Source organism: Salvelinus fontinalis, chromosome 28 (genome assembly GCF_029448725.1).
Source record: "Salvelinus fontinalis isolate EN_2023a chromosome 28, ASM2944872v1, whole genome shotgun sequence".
Taxonomy (NCBI): Eukaryota; Metazoa; Chordata; class Actinopteri; order Salmoniformes; family Salmonidae; genus Salvelinus; species Salvelinus fontinalis.
This window is the reverse complement of record NC_074692.1, coordinates 44,740,849-44,767,013: the sequence shown is the minus strand read 5'-3', so window position 1 is coordinate 44,767,013 and position 26,165 is coordinate 44,740,849. Positions and strand designations below refer to the sequence as shown.

At 46.8% G+C, this 26,165-nt stretch overlaps 1 protein-coding gene across 1 annotated transcript in view; it reads left to right on the top strand.

The window, feature by feature from the left end:
• Positions 1-26,165, top strand: part of rasgef1ba (RasGEF domain family, member 1Ba) — a 159,015-nt gene that overhangs the window by 4,308 nt on the left and 128,542 nt on the right. Inside the window, exon 2 of the mRNA XM_055887850.1 lies at positions 24,106-24,153. Within this exon, the coding sequence (XP_055743825.1) occupies positions 24,106-24,153 (48 nt within the window). The remainder of the gene's footprint in view (positions 1-24,105; positions 24,154-26,165) is intronic.

The following is a 26,165-nucleotide window of genomic DNA, read 5'->3' as shown; positions in this document are numbered from 1 at the left end:
TAGTAGTCCTGTAGTGACCAGGACCCATAGTAGTGCTGTAGTGACCAGGACCCATAGTAGTGCTGTAATGACCAGGACCCATAGTAGTGCTGTAGTGACCAGGACCCATAGTAGTGCTGTAGTGAACAGGACCCATAGGAGTGCTGTAATGACCAGGACCCATAGTAGTGCTGTAATGACCACGACCCATAGTAGTGCTGTAGTGACCAGGACCCATAGTAGTGCTGTAATGACCAGGACCCATAGTAGTGCTGTAGTGACCAGGACCCATAGTAGTGCTGTAATGACCAGGACCCATAGTAGTGCTGTAATAACCAGGACCCATAGTAGTGCTGTAATGACCAGGACCCATAGTAGTGCTGTAGTGACCAGGACCCATAGTAGTGCTGTAATGGACCCATAGTAGTGCTGTAATGACCAGGACCCATAGTAGTGCTGTAATGGACCCATAGTAGTGCTGTAGTGACCAGGACACATAGTAGTGCTGCAATGACCAGGACCCATAGTAGTGATGTAGTGACCAGGACCCATAGTAGTGCTGTAGTGACCAGGACCCATAGTAGTGATGTAGTGACCAGGACCCATAGTAGTGATGTAGTGACCAGGACCCATAGTAGTGATGTAGTGACCAGGACACATAGTAGTGATGTAGTGACCAGGACCCATAGTAGTGCTGTAGTGACCAGGACCCATAGTAGTGCTGTAGCGACCAGGACCCATAGTAGTGCTGTAGTGACCAGGACTCATAGTAGTGCTGTAATGACCAGGACCCATAGTAGTGCTGTAGTGACCAGGACCCATAGTAGTGCTGTAGTGACCAGGACCCATAGTAGTGCTGTAGTGACCAGGATCCATAGTAGTGCTGTAATGACCAGGACCCATAGTAGTGCTGTAGTGACCAGGACCCATAGTAGTGATGTAGTGACTAGGACCCATAGTAGTGCTGTAATGTACAGGACCCATAGTAGTGCTGTAATGACCAGGACCCATAGTAGTGATGTAGTGACCAGGACCCATAGTAGTGCTGTAGTGACCAGGACCCATAGTAGTGCTGTAATGACCAGGACCCATAGTGATGTAATTACCAGGACCCATAGTGATGACCAGGACCCATAGTGATGACCAGGACCCATAGTGATGTAATGACCAGGACCCATAGTAGTGCTGTAGTGACCAGGACCAATAGTAGTGCTGTAATGACTAGGACCCATAGTAGTGATGTAGTGACCAGGACCCATAGTAGTGCTGTAGTGACCAGGACCCATAGTAGTGCTGTAATGACTAGGACCCATAGTAGTGCTGTAGTGACCAGGACCCATAGTAGTGCTGTAGTGACCAGGACCCATAGTAGTGCTGTAATGACCAGGACCCATAGTAGTGCTGTAATGACCAGGACCCAAAGTAGTGACGTAATGACCAGGACCCATAGTAGTGCTGTAGTGACCAGGACCCATAGTAGTGCTGTAGTGACCAGGACCAATAGTAGTGCTGTAATGACTAGGACCCATAGTAGTGATGTAGTGACCAGGACCCATAGTAGTGCTGTAGTGACCAGGACCCATAGTAGTGCTGTAGTGACCAGGACCCATAGTAGTGCTGTAGTGACCATGACCCATAGTAGTGCTGTAATGACCAGGACCCATAGTAGTGCTGTAATGACCAGGACCCATAGTAGTGCTGTAGTGACCAGGACCAATAGTAGTGCTGTAATGACCAGGACCCATAGTAGTGCTGTAATGACCAGGACCCATAGTAATGCTGTAATGACCAGGACCCATAGTAGTGCTGTAGTGACCAGGACCCATAGTAGTGCTGTAATGACCAGGACCCATAGTAGTGCTGTAATGACCAGGACCATAATAGTGCTGTAATGACCAGGACCCATAGTAGTGCTGTAATGACCAGGACCCATAGTAGTGATGTAGTGACCAGGACCCATAGTAGTGCTGTAGTGACCAGGACCCATAGTAGTGCTGTAGTGACCAGGACCCATAGTAGTGCTGTAGTTACCAGGACCCATAGTAGTGCTGTAATGATCAGGACCCATAGTAGTGCTGTAATGACCAGGACCCAAAGTAGTGACGTAATGACCAGGACCCATAGTAGTGCTGTAGTGACCAGGACCCATAGTAGTGCTGTAGTGACCAGGACCAATAGTAGTGCTGTAATGACTAGGACCCATAGTAGTGATGTAGTGACCAGGACCCATAGTAGTGCTGTAGTGACCAGGACCCATAGTAGTGCTGTAATGACTAGGACCCATAGTAGTGCTGTAGTGACCAGGACCCATAGCAGTGCTGTAGTGACCAGGACCCATAGTAGTGCTGTAATGACCAGGACCCATAGTAGTGCTGTAGTGACCAGGACCCATAGTAGAGTGCTGTAGTGACCAGGACCCATAGTAGTGCTGTAATAACCAGGACCCATAGTAGTGCAGTAATGACCAGGACCCATAGTAGTGCTGTAGTGGCCAGGACCCATAGTAGTGCTGTAATGACTAGGACCCATAGTAGTGCTGTAATGACCAGGACCCATAGTAGTGCTGTAATGACCAGGACCCATAGTAGTGCTGTAGTGACCAGGACCCATAGTAGTGCTGTAATGACCAGGACCCATAGTAGTGATGTAGTGACCAGGACCCATAGTAGTGCTGTAATGACTAGGACCCATAGTAGTGCTGTAATGACCAGGACCCATAGTAGTGCTGTAGTGACCAGGACCAATAGTAGTGCTGTAGTGACCAGGACCCATAGTAGTGCTATAGTGACCAGGACCCATAGTAGTGCTGAAATGACCAGGACCCATAGTAGTGATGTAGTGACCAGGACCCATAGTAGTGCTGTAGTGACCAGGACCCATAGTAGTGCTGTAGTGACCAGGACCCATAGTAGTGCTGTAATGACCAGGACCCATAGTAGTGCTGTAGTGACCAGGACCCATAGTAGTGCTGTAATGACCAGGACCCATAGTAGTGCTGTAATGACCAGGACCCATAGTAATGCTGTAATGACCAGGACCCATAGTAGTGCTGTAGTGACCAGGACCCATAGTAGTGCTGTAATGACCAGGACCCATAGTAGTGCTGTAATGACCAGGACCATAGTAGTGCTGTAATGACCAGGACCCATAGTAGTGCTGTAATGACCACGACCCATAGTAGTGATGTAGTGACCAGGACCCATAGTAGTGCTGTAGTGACCAGGACCCATAGTAGTGCTGTAGTGACCAGGACCCATAGTAGTGCTGTAGTGACCAGGACCCATAGTAGTGCTGTAATGACCAGGACCCATAGTAGTGCTGTAATGACCAGGACCCAAAGTAGTGCTGTAATGACCAGGACCCATAGTAGTGCTGTAGTGACCAGGACCCATAGTAGTGCTGTAGTGACCAGGACCCATAGTAGTGCTGTAGTGACTAGGACCCATAGTAGTGCTATAATGACCAGGACCCATAGTAGTGCTGTAATGACCAGGACCCATAGTAGTGCTGTAATGACCAGGACCTATAGTAGTGCTGTAATGACCAGGACCCATAGTAGTGCTGTAGTGACCAGGACCCATAGTAGTGCTGTAATGACCAGGACCCATAGTAGTGCTGTAGTGACCAGGACCCATAGTAGTGCTGTAATGACCAGGACCCATAGTAGTGCTGTAATGGACCCATAGTAGTGCTGTAATGACCAGGACCCATAGTAGTGCTGTAATGGACCCATAGTAGTGCTGTAATGACCAGGACCCATAGTAGTGCTGTAGTGACCAGGACCCATAGTAGTGCTGTAGTGACCAGGACCCATAGTAGTGCTGTAATGACCAGGACCCATAGTAGTGCTGTAGTGACCAGGACCCATAGTAGTGCTGCAGTGACCAGGACCCATAGTAGTGCTGTAATGACCAGGACCCATAGTAGTGCTGTAATGACCAGGACCCATAGTAGTGATGTAATGACCAGGACCCATAGTAGTGCTGTAGTGACCAGGACCCATAGTAGTGCTGTAGTGACCAGGACCCACAGTAATGATGTAGTAGTGCTGTAATGACCAGGACCCATAGTAGTGCTGTAGTGACCAGGACCCATAGTAGTGCTGTAGTGACCAGGACCCATAGTAGTGCTGTAGTGACCAGGACCCATAGTAGTGCTGTAGTGACCAGGACCCATAGTAGTGCTGTAGTGACCAGGACCCATAGTAGTGCTGTAGTGACCAGGACCCATAGTAGTGCTGTAATGACCAGGACCCATAGTAGTGCTGTAGTGACCAGGACCCATAGTAGTGCTGTAATGACCAGGACCCATAGTAGTGCTGTAGTGACCAGGACCCATAGTAGTGCTGTAATGACCAGGACCCATAGTAGTGCTGTAATGACCAGGACCCATAGTAGTGCTATAATGACCAGGACCCATAGTAGTGCTGTAGTGACCAGGACCCATAGTAGTGCTGTAATGGACCCATAGTAGTGCTGTAATGACCAGGACCCATAGTAGTGCTGTAATGGACCCATAGTAGTGCTGTAATGACCAGGACCCATAGTAGTGCTGTAATGACCAGGACCCATAGTAGTGCTGTAGTGACCAGGACCCATAGTAGTGCTGTAGTGACCAGGACCCATAGTAGTGCTGTAGTGACCAGGACCCATAGTAGTGCTGTAATGACCAGGACCCATAGTAGTGCTGTAGTGACCAGGACCCATAGTAGTGCTGTAGTGACCAGGACCCATAGTAGTGCTGTAGTGACCAGGACCCATAGTAGTGCTGTAGTGACCAGGACCCATAGTAGTGCTGTAGTGACCAGGACCCATAGTAGTGCTGTAGTGACCAGGACCCATAGTAGTGCTGTAGTGACCAGGACCCATAGTAGTGCTGTAATGACCAGGACCCATAGTAGTGCTGTAATGACCAGGACCCATAGTAGTGCTGTAATAACCAGGACCCAGTCTCCTTCTTTCTCTCTCTTTCATTCTCTTTCTCTTCCCCTCTCTATTCTCTCTTTCTCTCCTCTCTCTCTTCTCTCTCCCCACTCTCTCTCTTCTCTCTTTCTCTCCTCTCTCTTTCTCCCTCCCTCTATCTAGTTATCTTTCTCTCTTTCATTCTTTCTCTTCTCTCTCTCCCTACCTCCCTCTCTCTTTATCTCTATCTCTCCTCTCTATCTCTCCTCTCTCTCTCTCTTTCGTTCTCTCTTTCTCTCCCTCTCTCTCTTCTCTCTCCCCTCTCTCTCTCTTTCGTTCTCTCTTTCTCGCCAACTCTCTCTTCTCTCTTTCTCTCCTCTCTCTCTCTCCCTCCCTCTATCTAGTTCTCTTTCATTCTGTCTCTTCTCTCTCTCCCTCCCTCACTAGTGTAGTCTGTTACTTAATATCTCTCTCAGGATGCCCGAGTCCTAACAGCTATAACAAGTGTTCTTTACTGTGTGTGTGTGTGTGTGTGTGTGTGTGTGTGTGTGTGTGTGTGTGTGTGTGTGTGTGTGTGTGTGTGTGTGTGTGTGTGTGTGTGTGTGTGTGTGTGTGTGTGTGTGTGTGTGAGAGAGAGACATTTTGTTTTAGTACACTACACTGCAGCACCTGCTTTACTATTTCTCATCAAATTCAACGAGGTGTGTCTAAGGACTTCTTGATCAGAGGGCGTTACTGTTGATGAAAACACACACACACACACACACACACACACACAGACACACAGACACACAGACACACACACACACACACACACACACACACACACACACACACACACACACAAACCCACACACACAGACAAAGCCAGTCACACACAATCGTGACATTGCTGAAAATATTCTCTGGCATTTGAAAAACAGTCCTATTTGCAGACACTCTTCCTTTGGGTGAAACATTGACACATCCATAGAATTCACAATCACAAACCATGAAATATTTAAACCGCTGCTGTGTGTGTGTGTGTGTGTGTGTGTGTGTGTGTGTGTGTGTGTGTGTGTGTGTGTGTGTGTGTGTGTTCGTGTTGAAACCACTGCAGTCTCTCTGAAACACCTAGCCAGTCCCGAGTGCCATGAATTGGGTTTTATAGAAGGCAAAACAAATGAAAAAGGTACAAATTAATCCCTATGAAATCTGTATTGAACAGGTTTCATGTGGGGCGATTTGAAAAGACAGACAGACGAGCATGTCAGGAATTCAGAACTCACAAGGAGGTGTATTGCTAGCACAATTAGCAACTAGCACGCTGGCTTCCACAGAACAAAGTGTATCGCTAGCACAATTAGCAACTAGCATGCTGGCTTCTCAGCCACAGAACAAGGAGCTGTTTCGCTAGCACAATTAGCAGCTAGCATGCTGGCTTCTCAGCCACAGAACAAGGAGGTGTATCGCTAGCACAATTAGCAACTAGCATGTTGGCTTCTCAGCCACAGAACAAGGTGTATCGCTAGCACAATTAGCAACTAGCACGCTGGCTTCTCAGCCACAGAACAAGGAGGTGTATCGCTAGCACTATTAGCAACTAGCACGCTGGCTTCTCAGCCACAGAACAAGGTGTATCGCTAGCACAATTAGCAACTAGCACACTGGCTTCTCAGCCACAGAACAAGGTGTATCGCTAGCACAATTAGCAACTAGCACGCTGGCTTCTCAGCCACAGAACAAAGTGTATCGCTAGCACAATTAGCAACTAGCATGCTGGCTTCTCAGCCACAGAACAAGGAGGTGTATCGCTAGCACAATTAGCAACTAGCATGCTGGCTTCTCAGCCACAGAACAAGGTGTATCGCTAGCACAATTAGCAACTAGCATGTTGGCTTCTCAGCCACAGAACAAGGTGTATCGCTAGCACAATTAGCAACTAGCATGCTGGCTTCTCAGCCACAGAACAAGGAGGTGTATCGCTAGCACAATTAGCAACTAGCACGCTGGCTTCTCAGCCACAGAACAAGGAGGTGTATCGCTAGCACTATTAGCAACTAGCATGCTGGTTTCTCAGCCACAGAACAAGGTGTATCGCTAGCAGAATTAGCAACTAGCATGCTGGCTTCTCAGCCACAGAATAAGGAGGTGTATCGCTAGCACAATTAACAACTAGCATGCTGGCTTCTCAGCCACAGAACAAGGAGGTGTATCGCTAGCACAATTAGCAACTAGCACGCTGGCTTCTCAGCCACAGAACAAGGAGGTGTATCGCTAGCACAATTAGCAACTAGCATGCTGGCTTCTTAGCCACAGAACAAGGTGTATCGCTAGCACAATTAACAACTAGCATGCTGGCTTCTCAGCCACAGAACAAGGTGTATCGCTAGCACAATTAACAACTAGCACGCTGGCTTCTCAGCCACAGAACAAGGTGTATCGCTAGCAGAATTAGCAACTAGCACGCTGGCTTCTCAGCCACAGAACAAGGTGTATCGCTAGCAGAATTAGCAACTAGCACGCTGGCTTCCACAGAACAAATACAAACAAACAAACACGCTGATCAGTTCAGAGCAGAGATATTTAAACTGGGGTCCGCAGCCCTCCTCGGGTTCCACAGAGCTTGAATTTAGCCATTTCAATTTTTTATGAATGTTGTTCGTAAAAACAGAATGAACTCATTTTGAATTACCTACGAAAAATATATTGTTTCTAATGATGTCAAGTTTATTTCTCAACTGCAAATATAGAGCAAATTACACTCATTAGAAATAATTACACTAATTAGAGATAATGACACTCATTAGAGGTAATCACATGAATTAGAGATAATTACACCCATTTAAGATAATTACACTCATTAGAGATAAGCACACTCATTAGAGATCATCAATACTAACACTCATTAGAGATAATTACACCCATTGGAGATAATTACACTCATTAGAGATAATTACACCCATCAGAGATAATTTCACTCATTAGAGATAATTACACTCATTAGAGATAATTACACCCATTGGAGATAATTACACTCATTCGAGATAATTACACCCATCAGAGATAATTTCACTCATTAGAGATAATTACACTCATTATAGATAATTACACCCATTAGAGATAATTACACCCATCAGAGATAATTTCACTCATTAGAGATAATTACACTCATTAGAGATAATTACACACATTAGAGAGTGGGAGTATCTGCTTTGAAAAAGCACCCACGAGTACCAGTCATGACAAGTGCTGCTGGTTACTGGTAAGGGCTACTGGTAAGGGCTACTGGTAAGGGCTATTGGTTAGGGCCACTGATAAGCTTTCTTGATTTGGACATACATTTTTGCCAACAAATGGCTAACCTTTGTTTAATAAAATCTCTTAAGGTCGACGTTGCATGGAAATCAAATTAACATTTTTTTTTAAATCCCCATAAAAATGTGTCAGTTTAATAAGGTAGAGATCTGGTTTTTGCACTGAATGTGTCTCAAACCACCGCATCCGCCGATGTCACACTTTCCAATCGGTGCTGAAAGACGACAGAGCTAGAGACAGACCTTGTCAGACCTTGAGACATCCTGAAAATTGGTCTTCTCACAAAATCGTCTGTAGCGTACGAATGGTTTGGCCTACAAACCCCTCTATGGAAAGATGAGACGCTCACAAACACGATGGTGTTCCCCGTCTTGGTCTATGACTCCCACAAGCGTCTTGGGATTCGTCTGATGTCGATACAGCCGATCTACCAACTTCTGTCTGTAGCGTCCGTAAAGTTATGGCTACACACCAATATGATACCCCTCTGTGGAAAGGCGAGACTCCCAGGAACACGTACATGTTGGTTGTTTGGCTCTAGGTCATCCACAGGCCTCACAAGACTCGTCAGAAGGTCCCCCGGTACCAGTTGAAAAAATTAATGGAAGTGTATGGAGGCTGTTTAGTGACAAAAACAAGGTATGAAATACATGTTAAAAAAACAAAATATTTTTTTTCTTCTGATCTTTCTTATACCTCTCAGATATACTGTAGGACAGACACTTCAGAACAAACTTCCTTTTGATATATTAGGGGACTATCTGTTGTTCCATGTAGTGAATCTGTTATTCAATGTGTTTGTATGGGCGAATAGTAGTAAGGCCCAAAATTATTTTTCATCAAATATTTTTTTAAATATTTTTGGGGGGAATACTTCAAGGGGTCTTAAAATTCAAAATCAAATAGCAAAATGATCCTTGATATGACAATTCCATATAGCTTAGTAGTACCCTACCCCATATGACAATTCCATATAGCGTAGTAGTACCCCACCCCTTACCCCAGGTTAGACAGGGCTTAGACTCTTATCCGGTTAAACAGTTGTGTTTGGAGTTACCTTTCTAGTTAATAGGATATGTTAGAGTTTACACTTCCTCTTCCTGTTTATAACTGTGGGGAAGTCAAAATAACCATTTTAAATACGAGTCATTTAGCAGACGCTCTTATTCAGAGCGGCTTACAGTTAGTGCAGCTAACTGAGATAACTAGATGGGACAACCACATATTTGTATTTATTTTTTAAACTTTTATTTAACTAGGCAAGTCAGTTAAGAATAAATTCTTATTTACAATGACGGCCTACCCCGGCCAAACCCTCCCCTAACCCGGGCCAATTGTGCTCTGCCCTATGGGACTCCCGATCACGGCTGGTTGTGGTACAGCCTGGGATCAAACCCGGGTCTGTAGTGACGCCTCCAACCCTGCGATGCTGTGCCTTAGACCGCGGCGCCACTCAGGATGTCTGCCATAGTAAGTACATTTTTCCTCAATAAAGTAGCTACCAGCAAAGTCGGTGCTAGTAGGGGGGTGGGTGAGTCAAGGGAGAGGTGGCAGAACGGAGTACTCTGGTTGGAGTGTAGGGGTTGGAGTGTAGGGGTTGGAGTGTAGGGGTTAGAGTGTAGGGTTGGAGTGTAGGGTTTGGAGTGTAGGGTTTGGAGTGTAGGGTTTGGAGTGTAGGGGTTGGAGTGTAGGGGTTGGAGTGTAGGGGTTGGAGTGTAGGGGTTGGAGTGTAGGGTTTGGAGTGTAGGGGTTGGAGTGTAGGGGTTGGAGTGTAGGGGTTGGAGTGTAGGGTTTGGAGTGTAGGGTTTGGAGTGTAGGGCTTGGAGTGTAGGGTTGGAGTGTAGGGTTTGGAGTGTAGGGGTTGGAGTGTAGGGTTGGAGTGTAGGGCTTGGAGTGTAGGGTTGGGAGTGTAGGGGTTGGAGTGTAGGGTTGGAGTGTAGGGTTGGAGTGTAGGGCTTGGAGTGTAGGATTTGGAGTGTGGGTTGGAGTGTAGGGTTGGAGTGTAGGGCTTGGAGTGTAGGGTTGGACTGTAGGGCTTGGAGTGTAGGGTTGGAGTGTAGGGCTTGGAGTGTAGGGGTTGGAGTGTAGGGGTTGGCGTGTAGGGGTTGGCGTGTAGGGCTTGGAGTGTAGGGCTTGGAGTGTAGGGCTTGGAGTGTAGGGCTTGGAGTGTAGGGTTGGAGTGTAGGGCTTGGAGTGTAGGGTTGGAGTGTAGGGGTTGGAGTGTAGTGGCTGGAGTGTAGGGGTTGGAGTGTAGGGGTTGGAGTGTAGGGGTTGGAGTGTAGGGTTTGGAGTGTAGGGGTTGGAGTGTAGGGTTTGGAGTGTAGGGCTTGGAGTGTAGGGCTTGGAGACTAGGGTTGGAGTGTGGGTCGGGAGTGTAGGGTTGGAGTGTATGGCTTGGAGTGTAGGGCTTGGAGTGTAGGGCTTGGAGTGTAGGGTTGGAGTGTGGGTTGGAGTGTAGGGTTGGAGTGTAGGGCTTGGAGTGTAGGGTTGGAGTGTAGGGCTTGGAGTGTAGAGCTTGGAGTGTAGGGGTGTGTGTGTGTGTGTGTGTGTGTGTGTGTGTGTGTGTGTGTGTGTGTGTGTGTGTGTGTGTGTGTGTGTGTGTGTGTGTGTGTGTGTGTGTGTGTGTGTGTGTGTGTGTGTTCGTGTTGAAACCACTGCAGTCTCTCTGAAACACCTAGCCAGTCCCGAGTGCCATGAATTGGGTTTTATAGAAGGCAAAACAAATGAAAAAGGGTTGGAGTGTAGATTTGGAGTGTAGGGCTTGGAGTGTAGGGCTTGGAGTGTAGGGCTTGGAGTGTAGGGCTTGGAGTGTAGGGCTTGGAGTGTAGGGTTGGAGTGTAGGGGTTGGAGTGTAGGGGTTGGAGTGTAGGCGCAGCGCGGCTCAGGCGGCCACCCCAACTCACGCCCTGACCAAACTAAAATAAAGACATAACAAAGGAACTAAGGTCAGAACGTGACAGTAGTGTGGAGTGTAGCCTGAAGGTAGGGAGGGGCAGTTCCTCTTGCTGCTCCTTAGGCAAGTATCATGGTCTTGTCGTGGATGCGAGCTTCGACTGGAAGCCAGCGGAGTGTGCGGAGGAGTGGGGGGACATGGGAGAATTTGGGAAAGTTGAATAACAGGCGGGCTGCAGCGTTCTGGATAAGTTGCAGGGGTTTGATGGCACAAGCCAACAGCCAACAGAGAGTTGCAGTAGTCCAGACGGAAGAGGACAAGTGCCTGGATTAGGACCTGTGCCACTTCCTGTGTGAGGTAGGGATGTTGTAGAGCCCACATACTCAACGGCGGACCGTGGTTCGGATCCAGAACTGGGTCAATACAAAATAAATATATATATATATACACTACTCAAAAAAATAAAGGGAACACTTAAACAACACAATGTAACTCCAAGTCAATCACACTTCTGTGAAATCAAACTGTCCACTTAGGAAGCAACACTGATTGACAATAAATTTCACGTGCTGTTGTGCAAATGGAATAGACAACAGGTGGAAATTATAGGCAATTAGCAAGACACCCCCAATAAAGGAGTGGTTCTGCAGGTGGTGACCACAGACCACTTCTCAGTTCCTGTGCTTCCTGGCTGATGTTTTGGTCATGTTTGAATGCTGGCGGTGCTTTCACTCTAGTGGTAGCATGAGACGGAGTCTACAACCGACACAAGTGGCTCAGGTAGTGCAGCTCATCCAGGATGGCACATCAATGCGAGCTGTGGCAAGAAGGTTTGCTGTGTCTGTCAGCGTAGTGTCCAGAGCATGGAGGCGCTACCAGGAGACAGGCCAGTACATCAGGAGACGTGGAGGAGGCCGTAGGAGGGCAACAACCCAGCAGCAGGACCGCTACCTCCGCCTTTGTGCAAGAAGGAGCAGGAGGAGCACTGCCAGAGCCCTGCAAAATGACCTCCAGCAGGCCACAAATGTGCATGTGTCTGCTCAAACGGTCAGAAACAGACTCCATGATGGTGGTATGAGGGCCCAACGTCCACAGGTGGGGGTTGTGCTTACAGCCCAACACCGTGCAGGACGTTTGGCATTTGCCAGAGAACACCAAGATTGGCAAATTCGGCAATGGCGCCCTGTGCTCTTCACAGATGAAAGCAGGTTCACACTGAGCACATGTGACAGTCTGGAGACGCCGTGGAGAACGTTCTGCTGCCTGCAACATCCTCCAGCATGACCGGTTTGGTGGTGGGTCAGTCATGGTGTGGGGTGGCATTTCTTTGGGGGGCCGCACAGCCCACCATGGGCTCGCCAGAGGTAGCCTGACTGCCATTAGTTACTGAGATGAGATCCTCAGACCCCTTGTGAGAACATATGCTGGTGCGGTTGGCCCTGGGTTCCTCCTAATGCAAGACAATGCTAGACCTCATGTGGCTGGAGTGTGTCAGCAGTTCCTGCAAGAGGAAGGCATTGATGCTATGGACTGGTCTGCCCGTTCCCCAGACCTGAATCCAATTGAGCACATCTGGGACATCATGTCTCGCTCCACCCACCAACGCCACGTTGCACCACAGACTGTCCAGGAGTTGGCGGATGCTTTAGTCCAGGTCTGGGAGGAGATCCCTCAGGAGACCATCCGCCACCTCATCAGGAGCATGCCCAGGCGTTGTAGGGAGGTCATACAGGCACGTGGAGGCCACACACACTACTGAGCCTCATTTTGACTTGTTTTAAGATCATTACATCAAAGTTGGATCAGCCTGTAGTGTGGTTTTCCACTTTCATTTTGAGTGTGACTCCAAATTCAGACCTCCATGGGTTGATAAATTTGATTTCCATTGATAATTTGTGTGTGATTTTGTTGTCAGCACATTCAACTATGTAAAGAAAAAAGTATTTAATAAGAATAGTTCATTCATTCAGATCTAGGATGTGTTATTTTAGTGTTCCCTTTATTTTTTTTAGCAGTGTATATATATATATATTTATATATATATATATGCAGTACCAGTCAAAAGTTTGGACACACCGATTAATTTTCTTTTTTTCTACATTGTACAATAATAGTGACGACATCACAACTATGAAATAACACATATGGAATCATGTAGTAACCAAACAAGTGTTAAACAAATCTAAATATATTTTATATTTAAAATTCTTCAAAGTAGCCACCCTTTGGCTTGATGACAGCTTTGCACATTCTTGGCATTCTCTCAACCAGCTTCATGAGGTAGTCACCTGGAATGCATTTCAATTAACAGGTGTGCCTTGTCAAAAGTTAATGGAAACAGGATGCACCTGAAATAAATGTAGAGTCTCATAGCAAAGGGTCTGAATACTTATGCAAATAAGCTATTTATGTTTCTTATTTTTAATACATTTACAAAAAATGTCTAAAACCTGTTTTAGTTTTGTCATTATGAAGTATTGTGTGTGTAAATTGATGAGAAGACATGTTTAATCCCTTTTAGAATAAGGCTGTAACGTTTCAAAATGTGGAAAAAGTCAAGGGGTCTGAATACTTTCAGAAGCCACTGTATGCTGCTGTTACACGAGCAATAAAGTCAGAGGGGGGAAAAAACTGTGTTTGTTTTGTGCAGTAACTTTTTTTGGTTGTTGTAATTTCAAACGGACACGGCAGTTTCACCGTTAAGACTTTCTAGGTTTGAAAAAACAATAGAAATGGGATCGTGGTGATAGAACGGGCAAAATGCTTTTGAGAAAACTAATATGTGTCTCGACTTTGACCGAGGCAGGCTCTCCTTCCCGTTCGGGTGGCGTTCGGCGGTCGTCGTCACCGGCCTATTAGCTGCCACTGATCCTTTTCTCCCCCTCCCTATGTGGTTATTGGGTTCACCTGTTTTGTATGAGGGTGTAATTAGTTGGGCTTATTTAGTCAGCCGGATTGTTTGTATGTAAGTGTGGTGTTGGTTTTTTGCTTCACGTTATTCTGGACTGTGTTTATTTTCCCCCTGTGTCTGGGGTAGTTTATAGTGTACTCCCGGTGTGTTAGTAGGGTGGCCTAGTTTGTTCCGTGTTCATTGAAGAACATTTGTATTTGCACCTGCTGCTCCTGCGCTTTTCCTTCACACTCCGACACCCAGAGTTTTCAGCACCCGGGCAGCTACATTTCCTGAAACATTTCTCTACAGTGCTGCCATCGCTATAGAGACGGTGTGCGTCTCAAACGCCACCCTATTCCCTACAGGGTGCACTACTTTAGACCGGAGCGCCTATGAGCCCTGGTCAAATATAGTGCACTATGTAGGAAATAGGCTGCCATTTGAGACACGTCCAAGGTCTGGTGTTGAATGGAAAGTGTTCAGGAGAAGTGATCGGTTCCTTTGTAATCATTATAGTGGCTAATTGGCCCTGGCCCTTACCAGAGGAGGAGGTTTTTACTGTGATGGCTCGGGAACCAGAAGGAACAGCTTAGCCGTAGGTGTTTGAATAGCAGTTAATTTAACAATTATTTACTTCATACTGCGAAGCTCAAATGGTAAGAGAACGCTGTCTGTTCGTCCCTCCGTCTGTCTGTCTTTCTGTTTGTGAGCAAAATCAAGAGACGGATCCTGACGATATGGAAATCTGAGTGGTTTTGTTTTCCCAACCTAATCTCTCCACAAACAGTACTGTTCACTGTGAGACTCTGCCTGTCTGTACAGATCAGCCTGCTGTCACTGTGAGACTCTGCCTGTCTGTACAGATCAGCCTGCTGTCACTGTGAGACTCTGCCTGTCTGTACAGATCAGCCTGCTGTCACTGTGAGACTGCCTGTCTGTACAGATCAGCCTGCTGTCACTGTGAGACTCTGCCTGTCTGTACAGATCAGCCTGCTGTCACTATGAGACTCTGCCTGTCTGTACAGATCAGCCTGCTGTCACTATGAGACTCTGCCTGTCTGTACAGATCAGCCTGCTGTCACTGTGAGACTCTGCCTGTCTGTATAGATCAGCCTGCTGTCACTGTGAGACTCTGCCTGTCTGTACAGATCAGCCTGCTGTCACTGTGAGACTCTGCCTGTCTGTACAGATCAGCCTGCTGTCCCTATGAGACTCTACCTGTCTGTACAGATCAGCCTGCTGTCACTATGAGACTCTGCCTGTCTGTACAGATCAGCCTGCTGTCACTATGAGACTCTGCCTGTCTGTACAGATCAGCCTGCTGTCACTATGAGACTCTGCCTGTCTGTACAGATCAGCCTGCTGTCACTGTGAGACTCTGCCTGTCTGTACAGATCAGCCTGCTGTCACTGTGAGACTCTGCCTGTCTGTACAGATCAGCCTGCTGTCACTATGAGACTCTGCCTGTCTGTACAGATCAGCCTGCTGTCACTGTGAGACTCTGCCTGTTTGTACAGATCAGCCTGCTGTCACTATGAGACTCTGCCTGTCTGTACAGATCAGCCTGCTGTCACTATGAGACTCTGCCTGTCTGTGCAGATCAGCCTGCTGTCACTGTGAGACTCTGCCTGTCTGTACAGATCAGCCTGCTGTCACTGTGAGACTCTGCCTGTCTGTACAGATCAGCCTGCTGTCACTATGAGACTGTCTGTCTGTACAGATCACTCTGCTGTCACTATGAGACTCTTCCTGTTTATAGAGTGGCACGTCACTCTTCGTCTTTGTGTCTCATTAATAATCAGGAACAAAGTGTGTGTGTTTGTGCAGAGTAGGAAATAAATAGAGCAAGAAGAACCAGGTGTCACTGATAGGTAACCAGCTCTACAGAGAGGGTTTCTCTACACACACACACACTCCACATTTTATTTTAATCATATTCTGCCTCCTATCTCTCACTTTCTTCTCTGTCTGTCTGTCTGTCTGTCTGTCTGTCTGTGTCTGTCTGTCTGTCTGTCTGTCTGTCTGTCTGTCTGTCTGTCTGTCTGTCTGTCTGTCTGTCTGTCAGACACACACACACACACGAAGTCACGCACACACACACACACACACACACACACACACGAAGTCACGCACACACACACACAAACAAAGTCACGCACACACACACACACAAACAAAGTCACGCACACACACACGAAGTCACGCACACACACACACAAACAAAGTCATGCACACACACACACACACACACACACACACACACACACACACACGAAGTTACGCACACTGATAGTCATTCTGTCCAGGGAGATCGAGGGGAGGGTAGCAGGTCATGTGGAACAGGAGGCGTGTCTCACAGTCTCTTTGCTGTGTGACATCATTCTGTATGATGGCATCTCCTTTCCTGGTGAATAACGTGATACAATGATCACAGGCTTTATAAACAAGAGATGTTGTTACTGTGAAGATCAGATTATTTTGGGGGCTCTCTTAAATCTGGAGCTTCTGAACCGGTACAGATTGCTGCTGTAGAGATGTCAAGTTAATTTCCGTTTTGAGCCGACATATGCAGCGTTTAACGTGAATGCAGGGAACATTTCCTTTACAGTCCAATCACGCTGTAATGCTGAACTTGCGCTACACGGATTGAATCGAGGACTTTGTGTGTGTGTGTGTGTGTGTGTGTGTGTGTGTGTGTGTGTGTGTGTGTGTGTGTGTGTGTGTGTGTGTGTGTGTGTGTGTGTGTGTGTGTGTGTGTGTGTGAGAGAGAGAGAGAGTGGCTTCAGACACTGTCAGCACACTAGACATCACAGAGAGAGACGATGACAGTTTCTGGAATACATCAGTGCTCTCTCGCTCTCTCACTCTCTCTCCTCTCTCTCTCTCTCTCTCTCTCTCTCTCTCTCTCTCTCTCTCTCTCTCTCTCTCTCTCTCTCTCTCTCTGTCCTTGTCACACAGTGTCTTGATAAAGCTGACATTCTATGCGAAGCAGTCTTTCATGTCACTCATCGTCTGAGGATTTTAGTGTATTTGTTGCCCAACTTGTTAATGTTTTACCTCAGAAACCCAGTGTCTGTTACTGTGAGCAGAGTCTTCTGTTTTACCTCAAAACCCAGTGTCTGTTACTGTGAGCAGAGCCTTCTGTTTTACCTTAGAAACCCAGTGTCTGTTACTGTGAGCAGAGCAATCTGTTTTACCTCAGAAACCCAGTGTCTGTTACTGTGAGCAGAGCCTTCTGTTTTACCTCAGAAACCCAGTGTCTGTTACTGTGAGCAGAGCCTTCTATTTTACCTCAGAACCCAGTGTCTGTTACTGTGAGCAGAGCCATCTGTTTTACCTCAGAAACCCAGTGTCTGTTACTGTGAGCAGAGCCATCTGTTTTACCTCAGAAACCCAGTGTCTGTTACTGTGAGCAGAGCCTTCTGTTTTACCTCAGAAACCCAGTGTCTGTTACTGTGAGCAGAGCAATCTGTTTTACCTCAGAAACCCAGTGTCTGTTACTGTGAGCAGAGCCTTCTGTTTTACCTCAGAAACCCAGTGTCTGTTACTGTGAGCAGAGCCTTCTGTTTTACCTCAGAAACCCAGTGTCTGTTACTGTGAGCAGAGCCTTCTGTTTTACCTCAGAAACCAGTGTCTGTTACTGTGAGCAGAGCCTTCTATTTTACCTCAAAACCCAGTGTCTGTTACTGTGATTTGAATCAGAAGCAAGGAGGCAGACAGAGATGAATTCTGAGACTGAGTAAATATAGTTTGGCTTTTGTTGTGTTTTCCCTCTATTCCCAATCTCACTCACATGAATAGGAATGAGACATTATGGATATTCAGGGTACGCTCAGCATGAAAGAGGAGATCCCCTCCAGTCTCACTCTGTGGGGGGTCCGCATGCTCATACCAGCCAGAGTCAGCCAGACAGACAATCAATCGCTTCTCTGTGTGTGGGTGTTTGCGTGCGTGTGTGTGTGTGTGTGTCTGTGTGTTTGCGTCTGTGTGTCTGTGTGTCTGTGTGTCTGTGTGTCTGTGTGTCTGTGTGTGTTCTCCCTCTCTCTGCCTCAATCCACAAAGGCAACCTCAGCAGTCTTGTCTGGCCCTCACATTCCACCAAGCAAAGCACACGTCAAACTCATTCCACGGTGTCACGCCCTGACCTTAGTTGGGGTGGGCATTCTATGTTTTGTTCTATGTTGTCCTTTTCTATGTGTTTGGCCTGGTATGGTTCCCAATCAGAGGCAGCTGTCAATCGTTGTCTTTGATTGAGAACCATACTTAGGTCGCCTGTTCCCACCTGTGTTTGTGGGTAGTTGTTTCCTGTTGTGTGTCTGCACCAGCCAGAACTGTTTCGGTCGTTATTCTTTGTTATTTTTGTTATTTCAGTGTCAATTTAATAAATATGGACACGTACCACGCTGCACCTTGGTCCTCTCCTTCCAACAGCCGTTACACACGGAGGGTCGAATGTCTGCTGGTTTTCACTCCTCCCCTTGTACTTTAGCAAGGAAATCCCTGGTTGTCGAGGTCTTAATTGAAAGGAAAAACCAAAAACCAGCGGAGACGAAGCCATTCATGGAATGAAGTTTAACAGCCCTTGATACAAAGGAAGAAAAGCTTCGCCTAATTCCGTCTCCGTCGTCTTTTAATTGTGACCGTGAATACTAATTCACTCAGCCACACACCAGTCAAGTCATCAGAGGAGCATCACTAATACTGATTGTCAACCCAGGTAAAAGGTCAGAATGGATGTCACTGGTAAGTGGGGACAAGTGAGATGTCTGTCCTGTCCCCACATGACCAGTGTTGTGACTTCATTTTAAAGGGATTGACTTGGGGTTGGTCCACAGTGACTTCATCTTAAAGGGATTGTCCTGGGGTTGGTCCACAGTGACTTCATCTTAAAGGGATTGTCCTGGGGTTGGTCCACAGTGACTTCATCTTAAAGGGATTGTCCTGGGGTTGGTCCACAGTGACCTTTATATCCTCCATAATCTAGAGCTACATCTCTACTGGCACAGCCCATATCCTGATGACCCCTAGTGACACTCCCAGAGCTGATCCTGCTACAGGGTTGATAGGTGGGTCACACGCACTGGTACGCCCCACACCGGTAGACCACACACCGGTACGCCCCACACACCGGTAGGCCCCAAGCCGATAGGCCCACACACCGGTACGCCCCACACCGATAGGCCCCCACATCGGTAGACCCCCACATTGGTAGACCCCCACACCGGTAGGCCACACACCGGTACGCCCCACACACCGGTAGGCCCCAAGCCGATAGGCCCACACACCGGTACGCCCCACACCGGTAGACCCCCACACCGGTAGACCCCCACATCGATAGACCCCCACACCGGTAGACCCCCACACCGGTAGACCCCCACACCGGTAGACCCCCACACCGGTAGGCCCCCACACCGGTAGTCCCCCACACCGGTAGACCCCCACACCGGTAGTCCCCCACACCGGTAGACCCCCACACCGGTAGTCCCCCACACCGGTAGACCCCCACACCGGTAGACCCCCACACCGGTAGCCCCCACACCGGTAGTCCCCCACACCGGTAGACCCCCACACCGGTAGACCCCCACACCGGTAGCCCCCCACACCGGTAGACCCCCACACCGGTAGACCCCCACAACGGTAGCCCCCCACACCGGTAGCCCCCCACACCGGTAGACCCCCACACCGGTAGACCCCACTTTCTCACATCCTCGGAGAGCAGGATGTGAACTTATATTCCCCGTCCTTTCCTTCAGTTTTTTTTTAAGCTGGCTACAAAGCAGAATGGTGTGTCTCTCTTGTGGCCTCCTGCATCATAAACTCACGTAGACATATGTCTTCATGTTCATGTCTTGTGTACATGTCAATAACTTGTGGACAATGTACAATTCCACCTTCACTACCACCTCTAAAATCCCACATTGTGACATCGCCACCCAGGCTTCAAGAAGCGGTCATTTCATCTCTGATGTATGTTCTATTCTATTCCGCTTGGGGGGGAGGAAGAGAATGCCCCAAAGCATTCTGACTGCCTGTTGTTGTGTGACCAAATGGCACCCTGTCCCTGTTATAGGGTTCTAGTCTAAAGTAGTGCACTATATAGGGAATAGGGCTCCATTTGGTACTCAAACATTGAGATTGTGCCAGATTCTCTAGGCTGGCCTCCATACATGCCTAGTTACAGTAGTAACCAGGCAACCAGCTCCCTTTATGATGGCTGCCTTGACTGAAGGCCTACAGTCTCTCTCTCTCTCTCTCTCTCTCTCTCTCTCTCTCTCTCTCTCTCTCTCTCTCTCTCTCTCTCTCTCTCTCTCTCTCTCTCTCTCTCTATCCTCTCTCTCTCTCTCTCTCTCTCTCTCTCTCTCTCTCTCCCTCAATATCCTCTCTCTCTCTCTCTCTCTCTCTCTCTCTCTCTCTCTCTCTCTCTCTCTCTCTCTCTCTCTCTCTCTCTCTCTCTCTCTCTCTCTCTCTCTCTCTCTCAAGGAGGTATTCATACCTCCAATCCACAGCACACTCTCCTTCTAGAGTACAGTTACTTCAAATGTCAAAGGTCACCGGTAATTAACTCTGTAGGAAACATGAGGGATTCTTGGTATTAGCAAGTGAGGCAACAAGTATTAACTCAGTATAAGGTGAGGCAGGTAGCCTAGTGGTTAGAAGAGGCAGGTAGCCTAGTGGTTAGAAGAGGCAGGTAGCCTAGTGGTTAGAGGAGGCAGGTAGCCTAGTGGTTAGAGGAGGCAGGTAGCCTAGTGGTTAGAGGAGGCAGGTAGCCTAGTGGTTAGAGGAGGCAGGTAGCCTAGTGGTTAGAGGAGGCAGGTAGCCTAGTGGTTAGAGGAGGCAGGTAGCCTAGTGGTTAGAGGAGGCAGGTAGCCTAGTGGTTAAAGGAGGCAGGTAGCCTAGTGGTTAGAGGAGGCAGGTAGCCTAGTGGTTAGAGGAGGCAGGTAGCCTAGTGGTTAGAGGAGGCAGGTAGCCTAGTGGTTAGAGGAGGCAGGTAGCCTAGTGGTTAGAGGAGGCAGGTAGCCTAGTGGTTAGAGGAGGCAGGTAGCCTAGTGGTTAGAGGAGGCAGGTAGCCTAGTGGTTAGAGGAGGCAGGTAGCCTAGTGGTTAGAGGAGGCAGGTAGCCTAGTGGTTAGAGGAGGCAGGTAACCTAGTGGTTAGAGGAAGCAGGTAGCCTAGTGGTTAGAGGAGGCAGGTAGCCTAGTGGTTAGAGGAGGCAGGTAGCCTAGTGGTTAGAGGAGGCAGGTAGCCTAGTGGTTAGAGGAGGCAGGTAGCCTAGTGGTTAGAGGAGGCAGGTAGCCTAGTGGTTAGAGGACGCAGGTAGCCTAGTGGTTAGAGGAGGCAGGTAGCCTAGTGGTTAGAGGAGGCAGGTAGCCTAGTGGTTAGAGGAGGCAGGTAGCCTAGTGGTTAGAGGAGGCAGGTAGCCTAGTGGTTAGAGGAGGCAGGTAGCCTAGTGGTTAGAGGAGGCAGGTAGCCTAGTGGTTAGAGGAGGCAGGTAGTCTAGTGGTTAGAGGGGGGAGGCAGGTAGCCTAGTGGTTAGAGCGTTGGACTAGTAACCGAAAGGTTGCTGGATGGAATCCCCGAGCTGACAAGGTACAAATATGTCGTTCTGCCCCTGAACAAGGCAGTGAACCCACTGTTCCTAGGCCGTCATTGTAAATAAGAATTTGTTCTTAACTGACTTGCCTAGTTAAATAAAACTGTGTGTGTGTGTGTGTGTGTGTGTGTGTGTGTGTGTGTGTGTGTGTGTGTGTGTGTGTGTGTGTGTGTGTGTGTGTGTGTGTGTGTGTGTGTGTGTGTGTTGTCAGCTGTGTAATAGTATCTGTTTGGTAGCTCCTCTCCTGTTCAGATAACAACCTTCACATGTCATAACAGCCTTCACACGTCACACACACTTCTAAAAGACCACGCTACAGACAAAAACCAGTATTCACTCTGACACACAACAATACACTTTTTTTTGTGTGTGTGTGTGTGCATTGATGAACATAGCGCCAGCCAGGAATCTGCAATAAATCTTCAGGAGGAAGCAGACATTATTTTATGAGGCTGGGCTAATCTGGAGGGGAAGGTATCACTAGATAGTGTCTGTCCTGTCTGTCCATATATCTGTCTGTCTGTCTGTCTGTCTGTCTGTCTGTCTGTCTGTCACAGCAGCTGAACAACCTACATCAAGACAGGTTTAAACCCAGCCTGCGTTAAGACAGGTTTAAACCCAGCCTGCGTTAAGACAGGTTTAAACCCAGCCTGCGTTAAGACAGGTTTAAACCCAGCCTGCGTTAAGACAGGTTTAAACCCAGCCTACGTTAAGACAGGTTTAAACCCAGCCTGCGTTAAGACAGGTTTAAACCCAGCCTACGTTAAGACAGGTTTAAACCCAGCCTACGTTAAGACAGGTTTAAACCCAGCCTACGTTAAGACAGGTTTAAACCCAGCCTGCGTTAAGACAGGTTATAAGCCAGTCTACATTAAGACAGGTGTTAAGCCAGTCTACATAAAGACAGGTGTTAAGCCAGTCTACATAAAGACAGGTGTTAAGCCAGTCTACATAAAGATAGGTTTTAAGCCAGTCTACATAAAGACAGGTTTTAAGCCAGTCTACATAAAGACAGGTGTTAAGCCAGTCTACATTAAGACAGGTGTTAAGCCAGTCTACATTAAGACAGGTGTTAAGCCAGTCTACATTAAGACAGGTTTTAAGCCAGTCTACATGTGTATTGTTGTGTGTCAGAGTGAATACTGGTCTTTGTCTGTTGTGTGGTCTTTTAGAACACACACACACACACACACACACACACACACACACACACACACACACACACACACACACACACACACACACACAGAGAGAGAGAGACGTGCGCGTCTCTGTAAAAGTGTGTGGATTTCATGTATATTTTCACTTAGTTAGCAACCTAGGCTCAAGGGATTTCTGTGTTTGAAACCATTTATCGTTAACTAAAATTCCTTGTTAGATGATAATTACAATCCCCTCAACAAGGCTCAAAGTCCGATATGGTAATCCTTGAATAGTGTGTGTGTATTAATGTGTGTGTGTCTAATATGATGAGCCTAAAGTTGAATTTGAATAGTGCTAATAGCTTTATCAGAATGGCTCACAGTCACAGTCCTGAAGTCAAAAGGAACTTCACACAGGAACTTTACACAGAAACTTTACATGTAATCAGCCGGGATACAGTACCACTACAGTGGACCTTAACACAGGAACTTAACACAGGAACTTAACACAGGAACTTTACACAGGAACTTTACACAGGAATTTTACATAGGACTTTACACAGGAACTTGACAAAGTACCTTTACTTGTAACCAGCCGGCATACAGTACCTTTACACAGGAACTTTACACAGGAACTTTACACAGGAACTTTACATAGGAACTTTACACAGGAACTTTACACAGGAACTTTACACAGGAACTTTACATGAAACCAGCCAGGATACAGTACCTCTACAGTGGACCTTAACACAGGACCTTAACACAGGAACTTTACACATAAACTTTACACAGGAACTTTACACAGGAACTTTACACAGGAACTTGACAAAGTACCTTTACTTGTAACCAGCCGGTATACACTACCTTTACACAGGAACTTTACACAGGACCTTAACACAGGAACTTGACATAGTACCTTTACATGTAACCAGCCAGGATACAGTACCTTTACAGTGGACCTTAACACAGGACTTTTACACAATAACTTTACACAGTACCTGTACTGGTAACCAGTACCTTTACACAGTACCTGTACTGGTAACCAGTACCTTTACACAGTACCTGTACATGTAAACAGGTACTGGTAACCAGTACCTTTACACAGTACCTGTACATGTAACTCATTTGAAGGGGTGTCCACATACTTTTGGCCATGTTGTGTAGCATTTTGGGGAAAACACGATTATTTGACTCCATCAAACATCAAGTGATAGATTACAAACAAATACACGTCTGTCATTGAACAACCCCATGCAATGATTAGTTAGTGGGGAAAAAATACACCAATCTCTTTCATAAGTTCTTTAAACAATAAAAGCACATTTACCAATATTTCTGAAAATGGATATATAGTGTTTTGTAATGACGTTTTTCAATTTCTCTCCCCGTCTTCTCTCTCGTCCCCCACAGTCTCGGAGTCAGCCCCATCTAGGCCTGAGGCACGCCTCCAAGCAGCGGGTAGGTAACATTCCTGACTTTACACTCAACGTCACGTCCCAGAGTGTCTGTCTCAGAGTCCCGGCAAGGAGGACTGATAATGACCAGCAGGAAACAGGGATACAACTCAAACTGTATTACCATACAGAACAGACAGGCACACACACACACACACACACACACACACACACACACACACACACACACACACACACACACACACACACACACACACACACACACACACACACACACACACACACACACACACACAGCAAACAGACAGGCACACACACCGACACACACACACACACACCCACCGACACACCGACACACCGACACACACACACACACACACACACACACACACACACACACACACACACACACACACACACACACACACACACACACAGCAAACAGACACCCACAGCAAACAGACAGGCACACACACACACACACCGACACACACATTCACACACAGCAAACAAGAAGGAAGTACAATAGTTGAAAGTGGTTTCCGTAATGGACCAGAAGAACTAGGATATAGATGACACCAGGGCAATAAAGTATGACTAAATGCAATGTATTAGCTATACAATAACAGTGATAACAGCAATATAGCATATATGATAATGCCTGTACAGTGATAGTGGTATGTAAGTGGTATGCTAACAGGGTTGACTTAGCATCCAATGGAAAATAGTATGCAGTAGCTAAGGTAATGGATAGGCTAGCCGCTAGTAGGCTAGAAGTAGACAATAACACACTATAAACATATATGAATGCTAGTAGCGGTGGGCTAATATAGCACGCATAGAACTGTATATACACAACAGTGGGCTAGCATGCTAAACTAGGCCATGGGCTAGCAGGCTAGGCTAGTAGGCCAATGGTTCTGGGGTGGCATGGTAAACATTAGCACGATGGTTAGCGGCTAGTGGGTTAGCATGCTATGGATAGCAATACTAGTATGTAAACAATGATAAGGCCTGAGGGGCTGCCATGTTGAATGGGGCACATGACCATAACAGGAAGTAACCCGTGACGTGATGACATCACTGGTCGGCCATATTGGCTAGCTGGTAGCCATCTTAGCCCATAGACGTAATGCCAAAGGGGAAGGAAAATGGGCTATGCAACATGGCTAGTAAACAGGAATAGATGTTTTGTATATAGACATTAAATACACTGAACAAAAATATAAACGCAACATGCAACAATTTCAAAGGATTTACTTAGATAAGGAAATCAATCAATTGACATAAATTCATTAGGCCCTAATCTATGGATTTCACATGACTGGAATACAGATATGCGTCTGTTGGTCACAGATATCTTTTTTAAAAAGTAGGGGTGTGGAGCAGAAAACCAGTCAGTATCTACACGACAGCAAACACGCTGTCTGCCATCTGCCAGGTACAGGTGAAACCAGGATTCATCCGTGAATAAGAATAAGGCTGTACATTCACTACCTTAGAATAAGGCTGTACTGTACATTCACTACCTTAGAATAAGGCTGTACATTCACTACCTTAGAATAAGGCTGTACTGTACATTCACTACCTTAGAACAAGGCTGTACATTCACTACCTTAGAATAAGGCTGTACATTCACTACCTTAGAATAAGGCTGTACATTCACTACCTTAGAATAAGGCTGTACATTCACTACCTTAGAATAAGGCTGTACATTCACTACCTTAGAATAAGGCTGTACATTCACTACCTTAGAATAAGGCTGTACTGTACATTCACTACCTTAGAATAAGGCTGTACATTCACTACCTTAGAATAAGGCTGTACATTCACTACCTTAGAATAAGGCTGTACTGTACATTCACTACCTTAGAATAAGGCTGTACAGTACATTCACTACCTTAGAATAAGGCTGTACATTCACTACCTTAGAATAAGGCTGTACATTCACTACCTTAGAATAAGGCTGTACATTCACTACCTTAGAATAAGGCTGTACTGTACATTCACTACCTTAGAATAAGGCTGTACTGTACATACACTACCTTAGAATAA